This window comes from Pongo abelii, chromosome 6 (genome assembly GCF_028885655.2).
Source record: "Pongo abelii isolate AG06213 chromosome 6, NHGRI_mPonAbe1-v2.0_pri, whole genome shotgun sequence".
Classification (NCBI taxonomy): domain Eukaryota; kingdom Metazoa; phylum Chordata; class Mammalia; order Primates; family Hominidae; genus Pongo; species Pongo abelii.
Window position 1 is genome coordinate 133,300,623 of NC_071991.2, and position 21,612 is coordinate 133,322,234.

Sequence of the window (21,612 nt, forward strand, 5' to 3'; positions counted from 1 at the left end):
TTTTGCTAACACCTCTGTAATGAGGTGCTGACCAATCCTTGGGAGTATTCCTCAACCTATGCCTTCTAAATATGTATATCTTGGGGTTGGCAAACTTTTTCTGTGAAGGGCCAGATAATAAATATTTTGGGCTTCATGAACTACAGTATCTGTTGCAACTGCTCACCTTTGCTGTTGAAGTGTGGAAGCAGTCATAGGTAGTATGTAAGTGAATGAGCATGGCTGTGTTCCAATAAAACTTTATTTATAAAAACAGGCAATGGGCCAGATTCGGCCTGTGGACCATGGTTTGTCAATTCTTGATTACATCACAATTTTCTAGACTGTCAAAAAAATTGTTTATTACACTAAAGTATTGTTACTTCTCAAACTTGAAAATTAAATGTCGTCTTTGTAGAATCTGATTTCATCCAGATCAATGCATAAGATTTGTAACTGTTTAAAATCATAAACAAGTCCATATAATATTTTCCAAGTTATCATTTAAAGAGTCTTAGAAAAAGCTGTGTTCATAGAATAAAATGTAATTAGTTGATTCAGTGAGAGTTGGAGAGGCAATGTAAGTGTAGAAAGCACAAACTTTACAGCCAGACTGCCTGGCTTTACCACTAACTAGTTGTGTGACCATAAGCAAGTCACTTAACCTCTCATTTTAGTTTGATCATCTAAAAATAGGGATGGTAATATTCCCACCTCATAGGATTATTAGGAAGATCAAATTAGTCAGTTCACATAAAATATTTAGAATGGTCCCCAGATCATAGTAAATGTTCAGTTAAAATGGTGAAACAAACATCAAAATGTCATAAAACCCTAACTCCCTTAAGTGATAATTTTAAATAAGAATGGTTATATTACAGAGTTTCTAGATTCATAGTGTTGTGGTCTAATCTCATGAACTAACTATTAATTGACAAATTACCGTAAGTTAGTTTCGATCTGAAGACTTTCAAACCTAATGAAATTTGACTAGCAAATCACAAAGTAGTAGTGAGGTAGTTAGATTTGGTAGCTTGCCACAGGGGATGTGTATAAACACACAGAACATTATTAGATACTAGGAAGAGGATATAGGTATACAAGACACTTCCAGATTTGTAAGTAAAACCTTAGAAAAATGGGCGTGGTGGCTCACGCCTGTAATCCCAGCATTTTGGGAGGCCAAAGCGGGCGGATCACCTGAGGTCAGGAGTTCGAGACCAGCCTGGCCAACATGGCAAAACCCCATCTCTACTAAAAATACAAAAATTAGCTGGGCGTGATGGTGGGTGCCTGTAATCCCAGCTACTCAGGAGGCTGAGGCAGGGAGAATCACTTGAACCCGGGAGGCAGAGGTTGCAGTGAGCCAAGATTGCACCATTGCACTCCAGCCTGGGTGACAAAGCAAGACTCTGTCTCAAAATAAAAATTAAAAAAAGGAAGAAAAATACAGCTTATTTTAAAAAAGTCTATCTAGTAGTATTCTCAAAACCAACATCTGGTGGCTAGGAATTGTCTATGTATTATTTTCCTTTGTGTGACAAGATGCTGTTGCTACGAGTGTTGCCAAACACGTGATCCACTGTTCTATCAAAACAGTGGAAATAAGACCATCCTTGCTGCTTCAGCTGCTGAATCATAGAAGTTGCTGGAGTGGCCTGACAATGCTTTGTTTTGCTTTGTCATGTATAGCTGTGCCTGAGTATGTGTCATGATGGCTCACAGTGAGCTGCATTTGACCCCATGCTCAGCATTTCCTCAGTGAATTGTTGTGACTCTGTGATATTTGTCTTCACGTCATTGATTTCGGTTTGCAATCAATTATCAGTAGTACTTATGAGGCTCCATGGTCAATATTTGGGTACACGGACACAGGTAGCCTCATGGCTCTTCTAATAAGTCTTTTCTAGGGCAGGATTTACTGAATCAAAGCTGTTTTCACATTTTACTGTATAATGGTTTTACATCATCATTCAGAACAAATGCAGTGAAATGTCTATCGAGGGCCAGGTGCTATTAAAGCTGTTGTTAAATTCTCTTCTCAATCAGCAATCATATTTTAAGGAAGTAAAAGCCTTGGAGAAAAATATCCCATGGCTGATGTGTGATGATCTGGCTGGTATCTGGGTAAGATCATTGACCTGACACGGGACCTAGTTAGTTGGATAGGATGAGTGGCCACCCATAAAGAAAAACAGAGGGCAAAAGCCACTCCACTGTGTGGAGAAATTGGGACACTCCACTCCAGGGAAGCTGGCCCCAAGGCTGTTTCCAAGCCAGCAGCACACCCACTGCGGTGGGGAATCCATCTTCACAGCACACTGTGATGGCAAACGGGGCACTGGGCTGAGAAAGCAGCCTTTGGCCTCCTCCCATTGTGGCTCTGCCTGCCAGTCCTGCACCCCACAATGACCTGCATATAAAACGCATGAGACTGCAGTTCATGTCATAAGTCCCAAGAATTCTTTGCATGTCTCTCCCAGCCCTCCACTTTTTTTTTTCTGAGAGTTTCATTCTGTTGCCCAGGCTGGAGTGCAGTGGTGCGATGGCTCGGCTCACTGCAACCTCTGTCTCCTGGGTTCAAGCGATTCTTGTGCCTCAGCCTCCCAAGTAGCTGGGACTACAGGCATGCGCCATCACACTCAACTAATTTTTGTATTATTGGTAGAGATGGGGTTTTCCCGTGTTGGCCAGGCTGATCTCAAGTGATCTGCCTAACTTGGCCTCCCAAAGTGCTGGGATTACAGGCGTGAGCCACTGTGCCCGGCTTCCACCTTCCACTTTATCTTGGAATTCAAGGAAAGGTAAGGTAAGGGTAAGGCTTGAGTCTCAGGAATCCAGCTTTGGGGACATAAGGCAGAAAAACCCCCTAAGAATAACTAAGGGTCATTTTCACCAGTATTACACCTTTGGAACCATTGTTACATTTTATCCTGACTTCTTTTGGCCAGAATATACCTTTGAAACTCATTTTTAAAGATTTTCCTGGGCATCTGGAGCTTCAAAACTTGGCCAGTTTTGCTACATTTCACGTGTTAAAGGCTTCCATTTACTTTCTCTTTAGCAAGTCATGCCTGATGGCATCTATTTATAGGCTATTTGACTATTTCTTGCTCTTATGGTCTTATTCAATGGTCCTCAAACTTCAGCATGCATCAGAATCACCTAGAGGGCTTGTTACAACATAGACTGTTCGGTCTAGCCCGAGTTTGATTCAGTAGGTCTTGGCTAGGGTCCAAAAGCTTGCATTTTTATCAAGCTTCTGGGTTATGGCGATGCTGTTGGTGTGGAGACCACATTTTGAGAATCACTGATGCTACAGAAAGAGAAAAAAAAAATCTTATGGTGGTCTGGCATACTGTGCTGCATGAAAGTTCTATGACAGCTATTCTCTAATGGCAAACTAATTTCCCTCTAAGCTCTTTCTTTCCACCAGATGTGTGCCTTCCATCCACATATGCTGGTCTGTTGTTCTTCAATCATTGTATAAGGGGACTCTATTCCCTTTAAAATGTATTTAACCAGATTTAAACTTTCTTTACAGACCCCAGTTCTTTTTTTGAGACTGGGTCTCGCTTTGTCGCCTAGAATGGAGTGCAGTGGCACAAACACAGCTCACTCACTGTAGCCTCAAACCTCTCGGTCTCAAGCAATCCTCCCACCTCAGCCTCCCAAATAGCTGGGTCTACAGGCACTTGCCACCATACCCAGCTAATTGTTTTTTAATTTTTTGTAGAGACTCAGTCTCCCTCTGTTGCCCAGGTTGGTCTCGAACTCCTGGGCTCAAGTGATCTTCCTTGCCTCAGCCTCCCAAAGTGCTGGGATTACAGGCGTGAGCCACTGCGCCGGTCCTAGATTCCAATTCTTAAAATGAGAACTTAAAAAATTTTCTGTAAACACTTCCACCTAAAGCCGCACATGGTCCCCATTTATACTTCAGTCAACAACGTGAAAGTTCTAAAATACAGCTTTTGCTGTAACTTAGTATCTGCACATATATATATTTTTTCTATCACTAAAAGTAAACTGCAGAATAGTCTTCTGGTGTTGACAAGATTACAACACAATGAAACTGATTTTGTATTTAATTTTGTTCAGTTTTAAGGTTCAAAGTGATCACTCATCCCGAAAATTACACTCTAATAAAGTGCTCGTAGTTGAGTTTGGGAAATGCAGATCTCCAAGAAATGTGGAGCAACTTAGATGAGCAATGAAAGGATCAGAGGTTTAACCACGACTCCATTTTCTTCAACCCCCCTGAAGATCCTGACGATCTGGGATGTGCTGGCTACACCTTGCTCCCCGCCAACCAGGAGCGTTACTGAAGTTATAGAAAAACAAAACAATGTCAGGAGACTGACACAAAAGCAAATCCTTTCAAAGACTGGTAAGGTTTATTTCAATTAAATCTTTATGTTTCATTTTCCCTCCACTCATTTTTTTCTAGAAGTGGGATAAGATTAACTAAATGTTTGAGTCAATCAAGCTTCTGGTATAGTTGTAGAGATGACTACAAAAGGAAAGTGATAATAACCGAGAAAAATGCTGCTGACACATTAGCTGTAGCACAATTCAAGTTTATTCCATTTGTTCTTGCAACACAAAACTTAAAACACAGTATTATTTAGCATTCGGATGTACATGAACTAGGATACTATGAGAAACCCAATTGCGTCAAAAGTATGACATTGTGGAAAAAATGAACTCAAATATATCAAAATGCACAATGCACTAGTCTTCCTCCATTACTGCTTAGAAAGATATGATTGTTTCTCCATTTACAAAATAGAATCAGGACAATTTAAATTTTTTATATTTTGCATGCAAAAACACTGCAATTGCTTATTTATGTAGGAGGGCACTCTCACCAGCTTCTTCTATACACAATTGAGTATACAATATTGCATGGAAGAAAACAGCAGCTCAATTGAAATATTAGAAAAAAATCAAATAGATACATATAGATTTAAAATCCAGTACTTGGGAAAAGAAATCAATGAATAAAAGGCCTACTTGTTTGCAGCTTCCACACACTGCACCTACCTACTACCTCTCTTCCATGCTTAACTGGGTTTAGAAAGGTGAGCTATGCGTAGAAGAACTACTTGGGATATTCAAGTGCTGTATTTGAACGATAAGCCTATAGATACCAGTCTGAAGCTGCAAGGGAGACTTTGTTAGTACACTACTATAAACAGGTAAACTACCTGTTTGTACTTGATATAGTGCATATGAAATGACTGATTTGATACAAAACTACAGAACATGCAAAATTTTTTCTGAGATGTTAAGTATTACTTCAGTGGAGAACGAAACTTACTTAACCTTTCGCTAATGCATGTAGTACCAGAAAGCAAACATGGTTTTAGCTTTCTTTACTCAAAATATGAACATTAAGTGTTGTGAATTTGTCTGCCAAGTGGTTCAGAAATACATTATAAATAACCTAGTTAAAAAAAGAAACCGTGAACCATCTTGGTCAGTCTATTCTATTCTATGTTTATATGTTATTTTCTCAAGCAATTGCTTCATAATTATAGGGTTTACAAAAAGGTTGAGAAAGAAGAGGGAAGGCGAAATAGCCTCTACTGCATTACAAGGAACATCAGGATAAACTGTACAAAGAATTACATGGTTTCCATACCATGAATGTAGAAAGCAGACCAGGTTTAGGAATGATAGGACAATGCACTCTCTGCAATAGCCAACTACAACAAAACACTTTGAAAGTAAAGGTGAAAATTATATAAAGGGAAAAATTCAAGCCTTTAAATAGCATTATGTCAAGAGGTGAAAACAAAGGTATCAAAACACCCTGTTGCACTACGTTGATAGTTATAGACTGATAGAGTGCCCTCCATTTTCAATGAGGATGTCTCCATATTTTAGTTCAGTGATGTAATAAAGTACTGATTACTGATTTTTAACCCAACTCTTAATAGGCTGCATTAAGACAGCAAAATTAGCCAAATACAACAAAGTATTTAAACCACTACTTTGTGATTGTTTTCTTGGATGTAGGAAAATTACAGGGTTAGGCTAGTTGTAAGTGAAAAAGCCACAGGATTAAAAAAAGGACTCATGGGGAAAAATACACACACACACCCACACACACCTACACACCCACACACCCACACACCCACACACCCACATGCCAACCAACCAACCAGCAACTGATCAGTTAAACTTGTTATTAACCAGGGTGACTGTTCTTGGTACTAGTTTAACCCTGCTGTAGAATGCTATGTTGCCTTTAAAAATCAATTCAATTATTATCCACAATCTGAATATCAGTCCCTAACCCACCCTCCCCTCTCTAAAAATTTGAGGTACATTCAATTATTGCATGACTTGGCTAAGAAAAAACTCTTAATATTTTTAGCAAGCTTATATGGATGGCAAGTCAAAGGAATCTTAATATTTTAAATGTAAGATATAAAATTTAAGCTTATATATTTTAATTAGCTGTACTGCTCATGAAATAAATATTTGGAAATATGTGTAAATATTTTCTGCAGGTCATAAGAACACCATTTTAGGGCACTGTATTCCAAGAACAGAGAATACATTTTGAAGTTGTCACACTTTATGCAATGCATGATTTATAGAAGCAACAAAAATATATTATGCAGGTGGGTTGGCATATGTTCAGCAAAAGCCTATCAACAACTCTGGGAAACCTGGTTACAAGTGTATTTTTGAAGGGATGGGGCTAAATTTGTCCCAACAGTAAATCTCACCCCAGTGATAGCTTTGGTGCAATAAGTAATCAGCCTCCAAGATGGGTCTGAGAGAGGCATTCCAAAGAATGTTCCTTAATTCTCAACACATAACCAAGGTCAATCCATTCAAACAGCAAATAAAGAAAATCCATAGGTACTAAGATAACTGTTCTCTCTTTATATGATACTAACAGGCTTATGGCTATGATTCTATTTTTAAATCCCCTTTTACTACCAGCAGGAGTTTGAAAGTGTTTCAATGCTATATGAATGTATGAATCTAGAGGAGAAAAAAATATGCATACTGGAATGGTTTCTCCTTTAGACTTCCAAAACTTAAGATTTTATAAATAAAACTAGTCAGTTTTATCTAAAGAGACATGAAATCCATGTGAAAGGGGAGAGAAAATCCAAAGTTCAGTCATCCAGCAATTTAGGAGTGTGCCCCTCCTCACCTTAACTAAGCTTTCACATAAAGCTTAAAGTCACTGAGGAAAGATTTGGTCACCAACCTTATAGGCAGCGCTCTTAACTATGCCAGGAAATCCCCAGTAGAGTGCATTCTTAAGGCAGAAGGCTAGAGCTAATTGCTTATCTCAGCACCCTAAGTTTACATCACAGCAGCCACTACTGCTCAGACAGTTAGGGCTACCAAATATGTAGAGTTGGCCTTTGTAGAATCAGACCTTCAACACAATCTAATAAATTAGCTAGGGAGCTGAAAAGGTCAAATGTTACTGGTGTATTTTGTCTTTGCTCTCCCTTGGGTATAAGGTGTATATTTTATTAGAAAGGGAAGAGGCTTACTTGATCAGGAATCCCAGTAAAAGCCTGATCATGGTTCTTTTTGCCCCTCCTCCAAAACAACTTTTTTTTTTTTTCTGGTAGTCTGATTTGTTAAGAATTTCTCTCTCCCCTCACCCCTCTTAAAGTATTTAGCTGAAGAAGCTGGCAGATAGAGAGTGACAGACAAACAGGCAGCAGTGTGAGGCCACAGGAGAGTCATTCTTCCGGAGTTATCAGTCCATCCATCCATCACTGGAGAAGAGCTTTGATTGCCTGGTTGTCAGTGGCTTCAAAGGCGGTCAGTCCATCTGGGCCTTTCACAGTCTTATCAGCACCCTGGAAAAGAGAGGAAAGGGTCCTTATCATTAAATGAGACCACAACTGGGGGAAGGGAATGTAAGACTAGATCGCATGGCACAGGTTAATGTTTACATCAAGAATTAAAGTGGAGTCTATTCTACTGCAGAAAAACAAACAAGTTGGCAACGTTATGGATTAATTGTAAAAATGCCACATTATTTTTCAGGCATAAGAATTGTAAGGTACAAAATTAACCCAGGCAATCACTGGCTTTTATTTATACTATCATATATTTATCTAATTAGGCTTTAAAAATAATATCCCTATGCGCAGTATGAAATGGGGAAAAAGTAAATCACTTTGCTAAAGTATTCCTGTGACAAATTATTTTTTTCTTCTTTGAAACACTTTTTGTAGAGGGCATTCAGTATTATATACATCAAGAACATATACTGTATTTGTCATTTTACTTGTAAAAACTTCGCAGTAAATGCCTGAGATGCGGACTATAACAAGGTTCCCTGCGATATTGTAGGGAAATATTCAGTGCAGACACCAGACTGCTCTGAACACTTAACCTGGAGAGTGCTGCCTCGGAACATTTTATCTGCAACACGGCATTCTGGTTTTGAGAGTGTGTATGTGCCCTTTTGTGCCTGTATGTTGTTTTATCTGTCTGCCCTTTCTGGATGAAAGCTCCATGGGAGCAGTAATTCACCACTGTACTCCAGCACCTGGAAAAGTGCCTAGGTGCATGGTAGGTTAATCTGCTCCCAAACCAGGTCTGATTCTTAACTCCCAGAGACAACATCCTACCATCTGAGGGTTCTGTTTACCAGCTCTAGCTCCAGCCAGTATTTATTCACCACACAATCTCTAGAGTCCTGACCCGCTCCCCTTGCCAAATCTCACACATTCTTCTGCTTGTTCCTGACACCTACAGAATTGTTTAAAGTTCGCATATATGGTCCTTTAGAGGCTAACGCTGGTCAACTTTACCAGTCTCTTCTCCAGTTAACCGCTCCATGCTCTAATCCTACAGAATTTCTCACCAGTTCCTGCCGTGTTTCATGCCTTTATCCATGCAGGCTCTAGATGGGATGCCTTATCCTTTTCTCTGGCAAATCCACCCATTCACTCAACAAATATTTACTGAATGTTTAATGTGCGCATACTGTGTAAAGGACTGGAGAATCAAAGAAAAATAAGACAAGAGTCTGCCAGTCTGGCTGGTATGAGAGTCAGACAACTCAACCAACACAACACCACGGGAAGAGAACAGTAACAGGGATGAGTGGCCCGTAATCGGAACAGGATGTGGCAGGAGGGTGTTTTAAGGGAGAAAGTCTTCTGGGATGAGGTAAAATGCCTGAGCTGAGTCTTGACAAGGAAGTACAGGCTGATTAGGTAAACCAGGGAGGAGATGACATTTTAGGAAGTGTTAAATTATCACAAAGTCCTCCTCAGTATTATTATAAAAGTCTCTATTTCCTCATTTTCTAAATGAATTCAGCTGCTTCATGGAAGACATGGAATTCAGGGTCAAGTGGGAGAGACGTCAGTGCGTGAGAACTTCAGTGCTGTGAGTCCCGACACAATTCAAAAAAGTTATTTCTTATTCATTTTGATGGCTATTTTTATGACTAGCATTATCAACTATAATTCCGCATTAACAGTTACATATTATAGTGAACTTCTGTTGCTTTTTAGCTACCAGAGTTTATTTCCCTCCATTTGATGGCAGCACCCTAATTTCATCTTGGGGAATCGTTTGTCCCCTCTTGCTTTTTAAAATTTTAATTCTTAATTATTATGGGTACATAACAGTTATATATATAGGTGGGTTATGTGATGTTTTGATACAGGCATACAATGTATAATGATCAAATCAGGGCCCTTATCATTTCTTTGTGTTAGAACATTCTAATTCCGCTCTTTTACTTATTTTAAAATACACAGTAAATTGTTAACAAATGTAAACAGTAAGTTGTTAACAATAGTTAACAATTTACTGTAGCCCTGTTGTGCTACCAAATACTAGATCATATTCATTGTAACTGTATTTCTGTTCCCCTTAACCATTCCCAGTGTCCTCTATAGTCCTAGGACTATAAAACCGAGATGCTTATTTTCCTCACCAAATTTCAAAGATTTGAAAGCGGAATACTCTCTCCTAGATTTTGAATCTTGATTGAAGCGATCAAAAGAGAACATAAGAAGTTAGAACTCATTTCTGGGGCACCACCTTGATGAAACAGCTGAGAAGTTCCTGCTACCCAGGGCCCTGCAGTTGCCACAGCTCAATGTCTTCTCAACCTGGTGCCCAGCTTTTCCTGTTGATTCTGCAACTAGGCCAGTATCTTTTCAAAAATTCCTTTTCTGCTTGTTGACTATCTCTGCTATTTGCAACCAGAAGTATTTAGATAAAATATTTTTAAAATGTATATGTCACCTTTTTCCTGATTATGATGCAAACTTATCGCAGAAAACTCATAATTCTATACATTAGATACAACTAATGTTAACATCTTAGTGTTTCCTTCTACTCTTCTGTTCTAAATATGTATACATATATATTTCTTTAAAAATAGCTGAGTAATTAGAAGTAGAGTGACTATATTTATATCAGACAAAAGAAGCCTTAAGATTAAAAAAAATTACTAGAGACAAAGAGGGACATTTCATAATGATAAAAGGTTCACAATTCAAACATGTAATTTAAAAATTCCATTTGTAATACCATCAAAAGGGATACAATACTGAAGAATAAATTTAGGGCCAGGCGCAGTGGCTCACAGCTGTAATCCCAACACTCTGGGAGGCCTAGGCAGGTGGATCACCTGAGGCCAGGAGTTAGAGACCAGCCTGGCCAACATGACAAAACCCCATCTCTACTAAAAACATAAAAATTAGCCTCATGTGGTGGCACACGCCTGTAATCCTAGCTACTCCGGAGGCTAAGGCATGAGAATCACTTGAACCCAGGAGGCGGAGGTTGCAGTGAGCTGAGATGAGATCGTGATGCTGCACTCCAGCCTGGGCAACTGAGCAAGACTGTCTCAAAAAAAAAAAAAAAAAAAAAAGATGAACCAGTTTTGAAGTAACTGAAGAATTTAAGTATATCTGGCCCTATCCCTTCCTTGAAGAAACCATTTTTTTAATTGTTTTTAATTATTTGATAGCTTTAAATAATATACTCATGCTGATATTTGAGCTATAACTTTAGATTTTATCTTTCGACTTCCTGCTACATACATAGGCCTTTAACTCACCACTACCACTCTTCCCCAGACCTTCTCAATTTCTTATACTTAAAATATTTTGTTCTTTATAAATGTAAACGATATTTATTGAAACCTGTATTTCTTGTTCCATCAATTCTCATGAAGTAATTTTATAAGATACTTTCTCAACTTTCCCATCACTCCCTCCACCTCCTAATTTGCCAGCTTTTCTATTTTGTCAAGATTAACTTTTATATTCTGGTCTGTAAAAACTGTGTTTTTATCAATTCTTAAGTAAGTGATGTTCAAATTACTTCTAGGTAAATACTGCTCTTGGTGGCACCTAGCAGACTAATATGACTAGTCATTTTCTCTCTGTTGTTCCAATATTGCAACCCTATGCAATCCTCACAAATGACTGAATCAGAAGGTAACACAGTAACAGCCTGAGTTTTCCCCAGTCCCACAAACTTATGAATTAAAATGGCTTGGCTCTGTGTCCCCACCCAAATCTCAAGTCAAACTATAATTCCCAGTGTTGGAGGTAGGGCCTGGTGGGAGGTGACTGGATCACGGATGCTAATGTTTAGGCACCACCCCTCACCCCCTTGTGCTGTCTTGTGATAGAGTTCTCATGAGATCTGGTTGCTTAAAAGTGTGTAGCACCTCCCCCTTCACATTCTCTCCTGCCACCATGAGAAGATATGACTGCTTCCCCTTTGCCTCCTGCCAGGATTGTAAGTTTCCTGAGGCCTCCCCAGCCTCAGGAAACTTGTACAGCCTGAGGAACTGTGAGTGAATTAAACCTCTTGTACAGCCTGAGGAACTGTGAGTGAATTAAACCTCTTGTACAGCCTGAGGAACTGTGAGTGAATTAAACCTCTTCTCTTCATAAATTACCCAGTCTCAGGTAGTTCTTTATAGCAGTAATTCATGAACCAATCTGTTACTCTTAAGGTAAATTGCTACCACAGAGAGAACCTAAAACACAATGAATTGAACTAAGTTAATTTATTTCTTGCTTATAAAACAGTCTTAGTGCCAAGCACACAGAGGTTGGCAGGGTGGCTCTGTCCTTTAAGGTCATCTAAGGACCTAAGTTCCTTCCATTCTGTTGATCTCCCATGGGTACACTCCTCATCCATATGTCTGGAGCTGGCTCGTCCTACATCTGCTTCTAGCCTTCTAGATAAGGAGAAAAGTCCACAGCAAGTGGCTTCATATTTTGTAATGATTTGGAAGTGACACACATCATTTGTGCATATCCCATTAGCCTAAAAGTTAGACACACAGCCATAATTACTGCAAGGAAAGCTGAGACACAAGGATTACCTAGGCTGCCATGTGGACAACTACAACCTAGGGTTTTCTTTCTAAAGCACAAGGAAAAATCAGACATGACAGACAATTTGCAACCTGACCTATACTGTTCTGAAAACACTTTGAAATAAGTCACTAACGTCCTCTAAATGCCAAGTCTAGTCAACATATATGGTATCTGAACAGTGATATTCCTAACTCATTATGGTCCTAACTCTCAAGACAGTATTATCTCCACATTCTCCTGTCTAGGCTGCCTCTCCCTCCCACACCAACTCCTCCTACTCTCCCCTGCCTTCCTTTACTTTCTCTGGCTGTCCTTTATACAGGATTCAGGTCTTTAACACTCTTTATAACTTGCTCAACATGCTCTTCCTAATCATCTGATCCATGTCCAACCTTTATTGTCCTCATTCTGAGGACTGGCTTTGAGACTTACCTACTTTAAGTTCCATAAATACCTTGAATTCAACCTCTCCCAAAATGAATCTGTAATCTTTTCCTATAAACCTTGCTCCTTTTTCAATATTCTCCAACAAGGTGAAGAACACTACCATCTTCCAGAAGATGTGGAGACAGTATGCAGTTCTTGTTTACTTAGTCTTCAGACCATACTATTAACATTTCCCATCTGTCCTTGGTTCTCCATTGCTACCATCACTTTTTTAGTTCAGGTATAAACATTTTGATGCAATGATTTCTTTTTTTTTTTTGAGATGGAGTCTCGCTCTGTCACCCAGGCTGGAGTGCAATGGCACAACCTCGGCTCACTGCAACCTCCGCCTCTTGGGTTCAAGCAATTCTCCTGCCTCAGCCTCTGGAGTAGCTGGGATTACAGGTGCATATCACCATGCCTGACTAAATTTTTTCGTATTTTTAGTAGAGATGGGGTTTCACTGTGTTAGCCAGGCTGGCCTCGATCTCCTGACCTTGTGATCCGCCCACTTTAGCCTCCCAAAATGCTGGGATCACAGGCGTGAGCCACTGCGCCCGGCCTTTTTTATTATACAACTCTAATTCAGACTCCACATGTTTGGGTGTTCTTTCTCAAATGCCAGTCTGATCATACTGTTCATATACCTAAAAGCCTTTAATGGCATTCTCACGAAACAGAATAAAGATAAATAACATGACACATAAAGGCATAATCTGTTCACTACCTACCTCTCTAGTCATAGGCCTTGCTAAATAAATCCTTTCTACCTGACTGTGTGGCTATGCCAAACAATGTACTGTACTCGAATACATCATGGTTTCTTTCTTGTCCCTGTGACTTTTCTCGTTGTTGCTTCTGCTTGGGATGGTGTTCCCATTCTCTACTGGACTCTTAGACACTAAGTTTCTAAGCTTCAGCTCAAGTGTCAACTGCTTTATGAAATTACAATTGTGGTACCTGGAGCTGTAATGACATTCTTATTTATAACACACTATCCCCTTAACTTCCAAGACCACAATTGCCCTCTTCTTCCTTCAGGTCTTTACACATTGCATATAACTCTTGTCACAGCAACCACAATGCTTCAATGCACTGATTGTTTTACATATTTGTCTCCCTTTACCAGACTAACTATGTTGAGGGCAGGAACAAGGCTCATTAGTCTTTGCGATCCCAAAGCCTTGCACAGGCCCAATAAGAGGTAATCAATAAATGTTTATTAATTGATACAGGCCAGGCACAGCGGCTCACGCCTGTAATGTCAACACTTTGGGAGGCCAAGGTGGGCAGATCACCTGAGGTCAGGAGTTCAAGACCAGCCTGGTCAACATGGCAAAACCCCGTCTGTACTAAAAATGCAAAAATTAGCCAGGCATGGTGGCAGGCACCTGTAATCCCAGCTACTGGGGAGGCTGAGGCAGAAGAATAGCTTGAACCCAGGAAGTGGAGGTTGCAGTGAGCCTAGATTGTGCCACTGCACTCCAGCCTGGGTGACAGAGTGAGACTCTGTCTCAAACAAACAAACAAAAAAAACGGATACAAATAGGAACTAAAAATATATAATAAGGAACTTGATAAAATAATTATAGTATTAAATCAGGCAGATTTAAAGACAGACTGCTGTGAATATATCAACAAAGCATTTCCATTGTGAACAGGCTGCCTGCCTACTAGCACACTATATAACATATTCACTTGTTTTCAGGTAATTTCTACATAGAAGTCCCTTTATTGCTGACATCTGATTAGAATCAGAACTAGGTTCATTTGCCTAGAGCATGATTCTGCTGATTTTTCTGGAGGAGAAAAAGGTTGCTATGGCCAAGTTAAAGTGACCCAAACAGACAGGTTGGTTGTCATTCTAGGCAGTAAACGTTTTTAAGGCATTGCAAGTAATTTATTGATCTTCAAATGCCACACTTGTAGATAATCAAGTATTATTTGATAGTGTGAGGTCAAACACGGAGAATGTTTAAAAAAACTTCAAGTCATGCTATCTCCACCCATAAATAATTTACAATCTAGCTGGAAAGATAAGATATACCCACATGAAACAACAAGAACATATCTTTACCTGCTTGTCACCTTTATCTACTTCTTACTTCAGACGGCCTAATTCCCCTGTACATTATCAGTTCTTAGCATGTAAAAATAGGCCAAGAAAACTGGATTAGTAACATTTTAAGGATGAAACTCTCAAACTCCTCAGAGGTTATCTGACATTATCTTGACAAAAGGCTTTTGTCAAGGTTTTGAAGATGCTGATTATAGTTATACTGATAAATTGACAGAATAACAAACAGCTTTGTTTCCATGCAAAATTTATAAAATTCACAAAATTTATAAAATCAGGCAAAAAATTAGTACTTCTATATATATATATAGATCTCCAAGTGCTAACTGGATACACACACACACACACACACACACACACACACACACACAACCTCTCTCTCTCAAACCAAATATAAACACAGTCAACTACACATATAGTCATCCCTGTGTGTGTGAGGGGGATTGGTTCCTGACTCCCTCTTGGATACCCAAATCCCTTATATAAAATGGCTTAGATTTGCATATAACATACACACTTTATATACTTTTGTATACTTTAAATTATCTATAGATTACTTATAATACCTAATACAACGTAAATGCTATATAAATACACTTGACCCTTGAACGACATGGGTTTGAACAGTGCAGGTCCAATTATAAGCAGATTTTTTAAAATAAAAGTTACATGGAGTGTGCCTGCCTCTCCTGTCCCTCCTTCCACCTCTTCCTCCACTGAGAAAGCAAGACCAACCTCCAATTCCTCCTCCTCAAGCTACTTGAAGCAAAGAAAATGAGGATAAAGGTCTTTATGGTAACCTACTTCCACTTAATGAACAGTAAATGTATTTTGTCTTTGTAATGATTTTCTTAATAGTCTTTTCTCCAGCTTACTTTACTGTAACAATGCAGTATATAACTCATACAAAAAATATGTGTTGACTGTCTGTTTATGTCATCTACATGCTTCCGGTCAACAGTAAGCTATTAGTTTTTTGGGAGTCAAAAATTCTATGTGGATTTTTGACTGTGCAGGGATTGGCAACCCTAAACCCCTGCATTGTTCAAGGGTCACCCAGTTGTTATACTGTATTGCTTTTTAATTTATATTATTTTTAATTATTGTGCTATTAATTTATTTTTCTGAATCTATTTTTGATCTGTGGTTGAATCCATGGATGCAAAACCTATGGCTATGGAGGGCAAACTGTGTGTTATCTCTATATATGCATATGGACTTACCTATCTACATATACACATAGATAAACACACACATACCCTTCCCCCTTGGAATATAACCAATTACTTCAGAAAATTTTCTTTAGCAACCATGGTTTTGAATGGTCAATTCACTTTGGAAAGAAAGCAATTTAGAATCAAATACAAAACGAATGTCTGAAAGGACTAAGACTGCAGTTGAGGATTAAAGGCAATTCAAGGAATATTGGCAATGTTTCTAGTTTAACATTTTATGACAGATACTTATCAGGTCAGGATTCTAGCAACCTTCTGTTGATTTGAACTGACAGGAAGTGAATATAAAACTTTAAAAAGCCACTGAAACAGCTTTACAGAGTTCAAGCTCTTTATCATTCCATAGAAGCATGCTGATGTCCTCACTGAGAAATTTTTATTTCAAACACAGACTTTCTCAGTCAAAATCAAATCAGAAACAGAAAATAGAAAGGAGAGAAGGCCTACTGAAGACGGTCACACTAACAACAGTAACATCCGACAAGAGCTTGACATGACTATACTAAGAAAGAAACCAAGACTGAGCCCGGCTAAAGCTTAGCTAGTGTAAGGACAATTAACCAAAACTTCAACAGACCCCCGAGGGTTGGATGCCGCTAAGTCTTCAAGGAAATCATCATGTCTTGTTACTCTGCTTAAGAGAAAAGTATATAATACCCTTAAGAAATTTTCTATCCAAAATAGTTATTTTTTACCCTTATAAAGGCTTTTTTCTCCCCCCCACAGTACTTGTTACTACCTGAAATTAAGTTACATTTATTTATATACCTGTTTACTCTGTCTTCCCTCTAGAAAATGAGGTGTTACTCTGTCTTCCCTCTAGAAAATGAGGTGTCCAAGAGGGGAGGATCTGTTTACCTTGTTAAGTCCTATATCCCCAGTATTTAAATGAATACAGTGTGTACTTCCTTTTGATATTAAATGTCTCATGAAGACTTGGAAAAACGTAAAGGATCAAAGACATTCTTTGTTCTTTCCCTGGAACCACCCAATTACCTCTCATTCAATTGTTAGATTCTCTGTGAAGCCTGCTGGGATTTCCCAGGCAGCTGGTGCCCTGGAGATCACAGGTCAATACTGTAGCTCACTCAGCATCTGACACAACCCACTTCCAACCTGCTCTTCTTTGCTTTCCTCTACTACAGAGGCTGAAAATAAATGAAATCCTCAGACTCCCTTAAAGCTACAGGTGACTGACTATCTGACCTACTTTTGGCCTTAGCTCTTTCCCCCCTCTTCCTGTTGTCAACAGACACAATGCCTGGCGGTTCAGTAGTTATCTTGTGACCATAAGGATTGGGGAAAATGCGGCGGGTGCCCAGTGTGGGTTATCAACAACATACACAGTGGAGGCAGTCACTTAGCCTTGGACTGCACACCTTCAGACTTTCTTGTTTAGATCATTGTAGTAAGGGTTTTTGTTACTCATGGCTGAACTCCACCTTTCTTAGGGAACTTACCACAGTCTGTAATTAACCATTAACAGGTACATCTTCCCCAAATTAGGCTGAGCTCCATGAAGGAAGGGGTCCTGTTGTATTTGTCCCTGTGGCTTTAATACCTAGGATAATGCCTGGTAGCCAGCAGATGCTCAATAAATATTAAATGAAAAAAATTCACATCTGGGTCATAGTAACAGAAATATTACCCTTAGTGAACACAAGCATCCAAATTAAAAGGAAAAATTATTTTTTAAAAAATACTATCTTGTCTAAGTACGTACTACTATATCATTAGAAAGAATACTGTCAATTATTTTGAATCAATTTATATGCATTTTAGAACAGTCTTGAGAAACTGTACTATACTCACAAAGAACTCCATTATCTCATGATTTGAGGCAACTGTTTGTAGCTCCATGGTACTATGAGAAAATGTTCAGAATCTGAAAACCTTACACTGTTTAAATATATACTTAAATATTACCATTACCATAGAACTTAAACATATGATTCAATTTCGGAAACTACTAAAAATGGATTTGGTATTTAGTGACATTAAAAATTATTCAAATACCTACAATTATACATACTTTGCAGTTTTATCTACTGGTGCAGTATGATTTCATAGCACATTTAATTTCATATTTAATTTACATATTGATACAGGAGACAGAGTAAAGACAATTTCTGGATACCCTATAAGGTCTTAATATAATACAAAACACAGTGATTGTTACCTCCCTTACATTTTTCGTAGCAGTTTTGAGTTTTTAATGTAACAGTAAAAATATGTAACTACATTTTTCTCACAGCAGTCCACTGAAGTAGGCATTGTTAACTCCATTTTGTAGACAGGCTCTCAAGCTCAGTTAAGAAACTTGCCCAAGGTCAGTCAACAAATACGAAAACTAGAACCATCTGACTCCAAATTTTGTATTCTATACCACATTTAGCTGAAAATTACCCATGGCCTCTCCCCCCAAAATGTTAGGGACAAGACTAGATTTTGGAATTTATTACCTTTAGATATCTGCAGCTTATTTTTATCTTACAGAAAATGAAAGAACTGTGGGATGGCACACATACGACATGTCATCTGTTGCGCACTCTGACACCACAGCATCTTTTCATAGACACTCAATTCACAAGTCCATTCCGTGAATCTTTACTGAGTTTCTGTTAAGTGGCAGATATAGCTTTGGTAAATAAAATGTTACTGGAACATAGCTAGGCTCATTCATTTACATGTTGCTTATGGCTGCTTTTGCATCACAGTAGCAGAGATGAGAAGCTGTAATGGAGACCATAAGGCACAGAAAGCCCCAAATGTTTACTACCTGGCCCTTAATAGAAAATGTTTGTTGCCCACTGTTCTAGGGCATTAGGGAGAATCAGAGACTAGTTCTCATATATTTCATAGTGTGGCAAGTACTAAAAATAGGAAAGACCATTACCTTCTTTGATTCTTAGAATAATCCTGGGGTATGAATACTATTAAACCCACTGAGTTCAGATGTCAAGTGATTTACTAGCTATGAAGTTACAGAACCAGGCCTTAAATCTAGGTTTACTAACTTCATTGCCAAGCTCCTCTATCTGCACCACTCTGCTTCTCCAACAACGTGCTAAGTATGCAATGGGGAATGTCATATGAACCAAAGCATTTGTTGAGAACTTTAATTTACCAAGTGGGCTAAGTGTTGATGCTGTTGTCTAATCTCTTTAACTTTTCCAAAAATTCAATTCTTAAAATGTCAATTAAAATCTAAAGAGGCAGGTACTTCAAGTTTTCCAAGAAGTGGCTCAAACTTACTCAAATGACAAAAACTAACAAATGAGACTCATACACACGTGAGCAATAAGACATTTTATGTTTCGTTTTATTCCTTATTTGAACACAGTTAACTATAGTTCATTTTCAGTTGCATATATAATGGTCTTGGATTTGTTCTTATGGTACCCCTAGTAAAAATATGACTTTAATATCACTATAGCAATCATATTTAACATGAATAGAAAGATCATTTCAAGGTTTCAGAGAAAAATTCATCATGGAAATAGGATGGGTTAAAGCACAAGTGAGCCTTCAAATTACTCCTCTTCAAGGACAGTCACATATTGAGCTGTTATATTACTTTTTTTTTTTGAGACGGAGTTTCATTTTTGTTGCCCAGGCTGGAGTGCAATGGCATGATCTCAGCTCACTACAAACTCCACCTCCCGGGTTCAAGCTATTCTCCTGCCTCAGCCTCCTGAGTAGCTGGGATTACAGGCACCTGCCACCATACCTGGCTAATTTTTTTTTGCATTTTTAGTAGAGATGGGGTTTAACCATGTTGGCCAGGCTGGTCTCGAACTCCTGACCTCAGGTGATCCACCCGCCTCGGCCTCCCAAAGTGCTGGGATTACAGGCATGAGCTACTGTGCCCTGCCGCTGTTATATTACTTAAGAGGTGGTACATCCTAAGTTTCAGACAAAAAAGTATGTCCACACTTGAAACAAAGTTCTTCTCATAAAGTTTTTCTTCAGGGAACCCTCACTCCTACAGCAAAGCCTTTCCTTTCCTGAGAAGCACATCAATCCTAAAGTCTTCGTACTTGCTGAGAATTCATGATGTGCTCGGCATTTCAGCGAGTGGCTTATACACATTATCTCACTTGAGTACTTGCTATACTGAGAGGCAGTATAATGTAATGGTTACAGACACAGGCTCTAGAGCAAAATTGACTGGATTTGAATTCCAACTCCCCTTCTTATTGTGTGATGCTGGGCAAATTTCCTAAATCATTTTGTGCCTCTGTTTCCCCAATGGTAAAATGGATAAAAAATATACTTACTTTATAAGACTACTGTGGTGATTAAATAAGTTAATATACACAAAGCCCTCAAAACTGTACTTGTACATAGGAAATGTCATCTAACTGTGAGCTATTTTATCCTCATATCAACTCTATGTGATAAATACAGGCCTATGTTACAGAAGAGAAAGCTTAGGCTGAGATATTAAGAAACTTGCTCAAACCCACAGAGTTATTAAGAAGCAGAACTGAGAACTAAACTTGTGTGTGTGTAGGTGTGTGGCACCCCAGCACATAGCATAGATCACTAACAGAAGCTAAAATGATGTGCTGTAGTCTAAAAGAGCTAAATAGTTAACGACAATGAACTTACACCGTGGGTATACTTGTGTATGAGATTTGTGAAACCTACAAAACAGTCTAACAATTGGTTCTTCAGTTATTTATGGGGTAAATCTTGTAGATATATCACTCTGGTAGGCCCTTTATGACACAGTTTCTTAAAAATAAGACAATTCAGTAAGGCACTGCTGAGCTCTTTGAGGAAGACCAGTCCTAAAACTTTTTTGAAACCCAACTTGACCATGTTATATGGAACAGAATTTTGGGGTTCCAAATAATCCTAAAATGTGAGTGGGGGAATATCTGAAGCTATTCAGATTTTATTGGAGGTATGTAGTAATTCAAGTAACAAATAGTAATTCAAGTAAATATTTGTTCTGCCTGCGGGCACACCAATTTGCTTATGCTGAAAAGGGCTGACTTTCAGCCCTTATATCTTACACATTTGATTCCCAATTCAAGTAGCACATTCTGCACCACAGACACTTCCCTGAGGAGTCAACAATGCTCATACTTGAGAGGGATATTCAAGTTTTACTAACTGGCTGCGTGATTAAAAAGAAAAAGCACAGAAAATACATTTATCAAAAACATGAATGTTACCAGACAAGACGGTTTTTTCTATTTCCTCAGCAGACTGAATTTCAGTATTTTTAAATCTCTATAGCAATTATACATAAAACATAAAACATTTTGACTTCCTTTAAATAAGAATGCAGTTGAGTATACCTTTCTTCTCAAGCCAGGAATAGTTAACTTACAGAGTGGTCTGAAGCAGCTGAGTCACTAAAATTAGTGTTGCATAACCATCAGTGGTATATTATATATAGTCGTTGTTGTAAGATTAGAGTTGGCTTCCTGAGGAGATAAATTCTTTTGACACAGAAGCAGAGAAAAAAAGGAAAACAAAAAAGCAGTTCTTTTGGGCTTTCTCCTCTCAGGTATAGCTCAGT

General features: G+C 38.6%; 1 protein-coding gene across 1 annotated transcript in view; it reads right to left on the reverse strand.

Moving 5' to 3' along the window:
- Window positions 1–4,540: 4,540 nt before the first annotated feature.
- MTPN (myotrophin) overlaps window positions 4,541–21,612 on the reverse strand; it is a 50,749-nt gene continuing 33,677 nt past the window's right edge. The window contains exon 4 of the mRNA XM_009243259.4: window positions 4,541–7,823. Within this exon, the coding sequence (XP_009241534.1) occupies window positions 7,737–7,823 (87 nt within the window). The 3' untranslated portion in view covers window positions 4,541–7,736. The remainder of the gene's footprint in view (window positions 7,824–21,612) is intronic.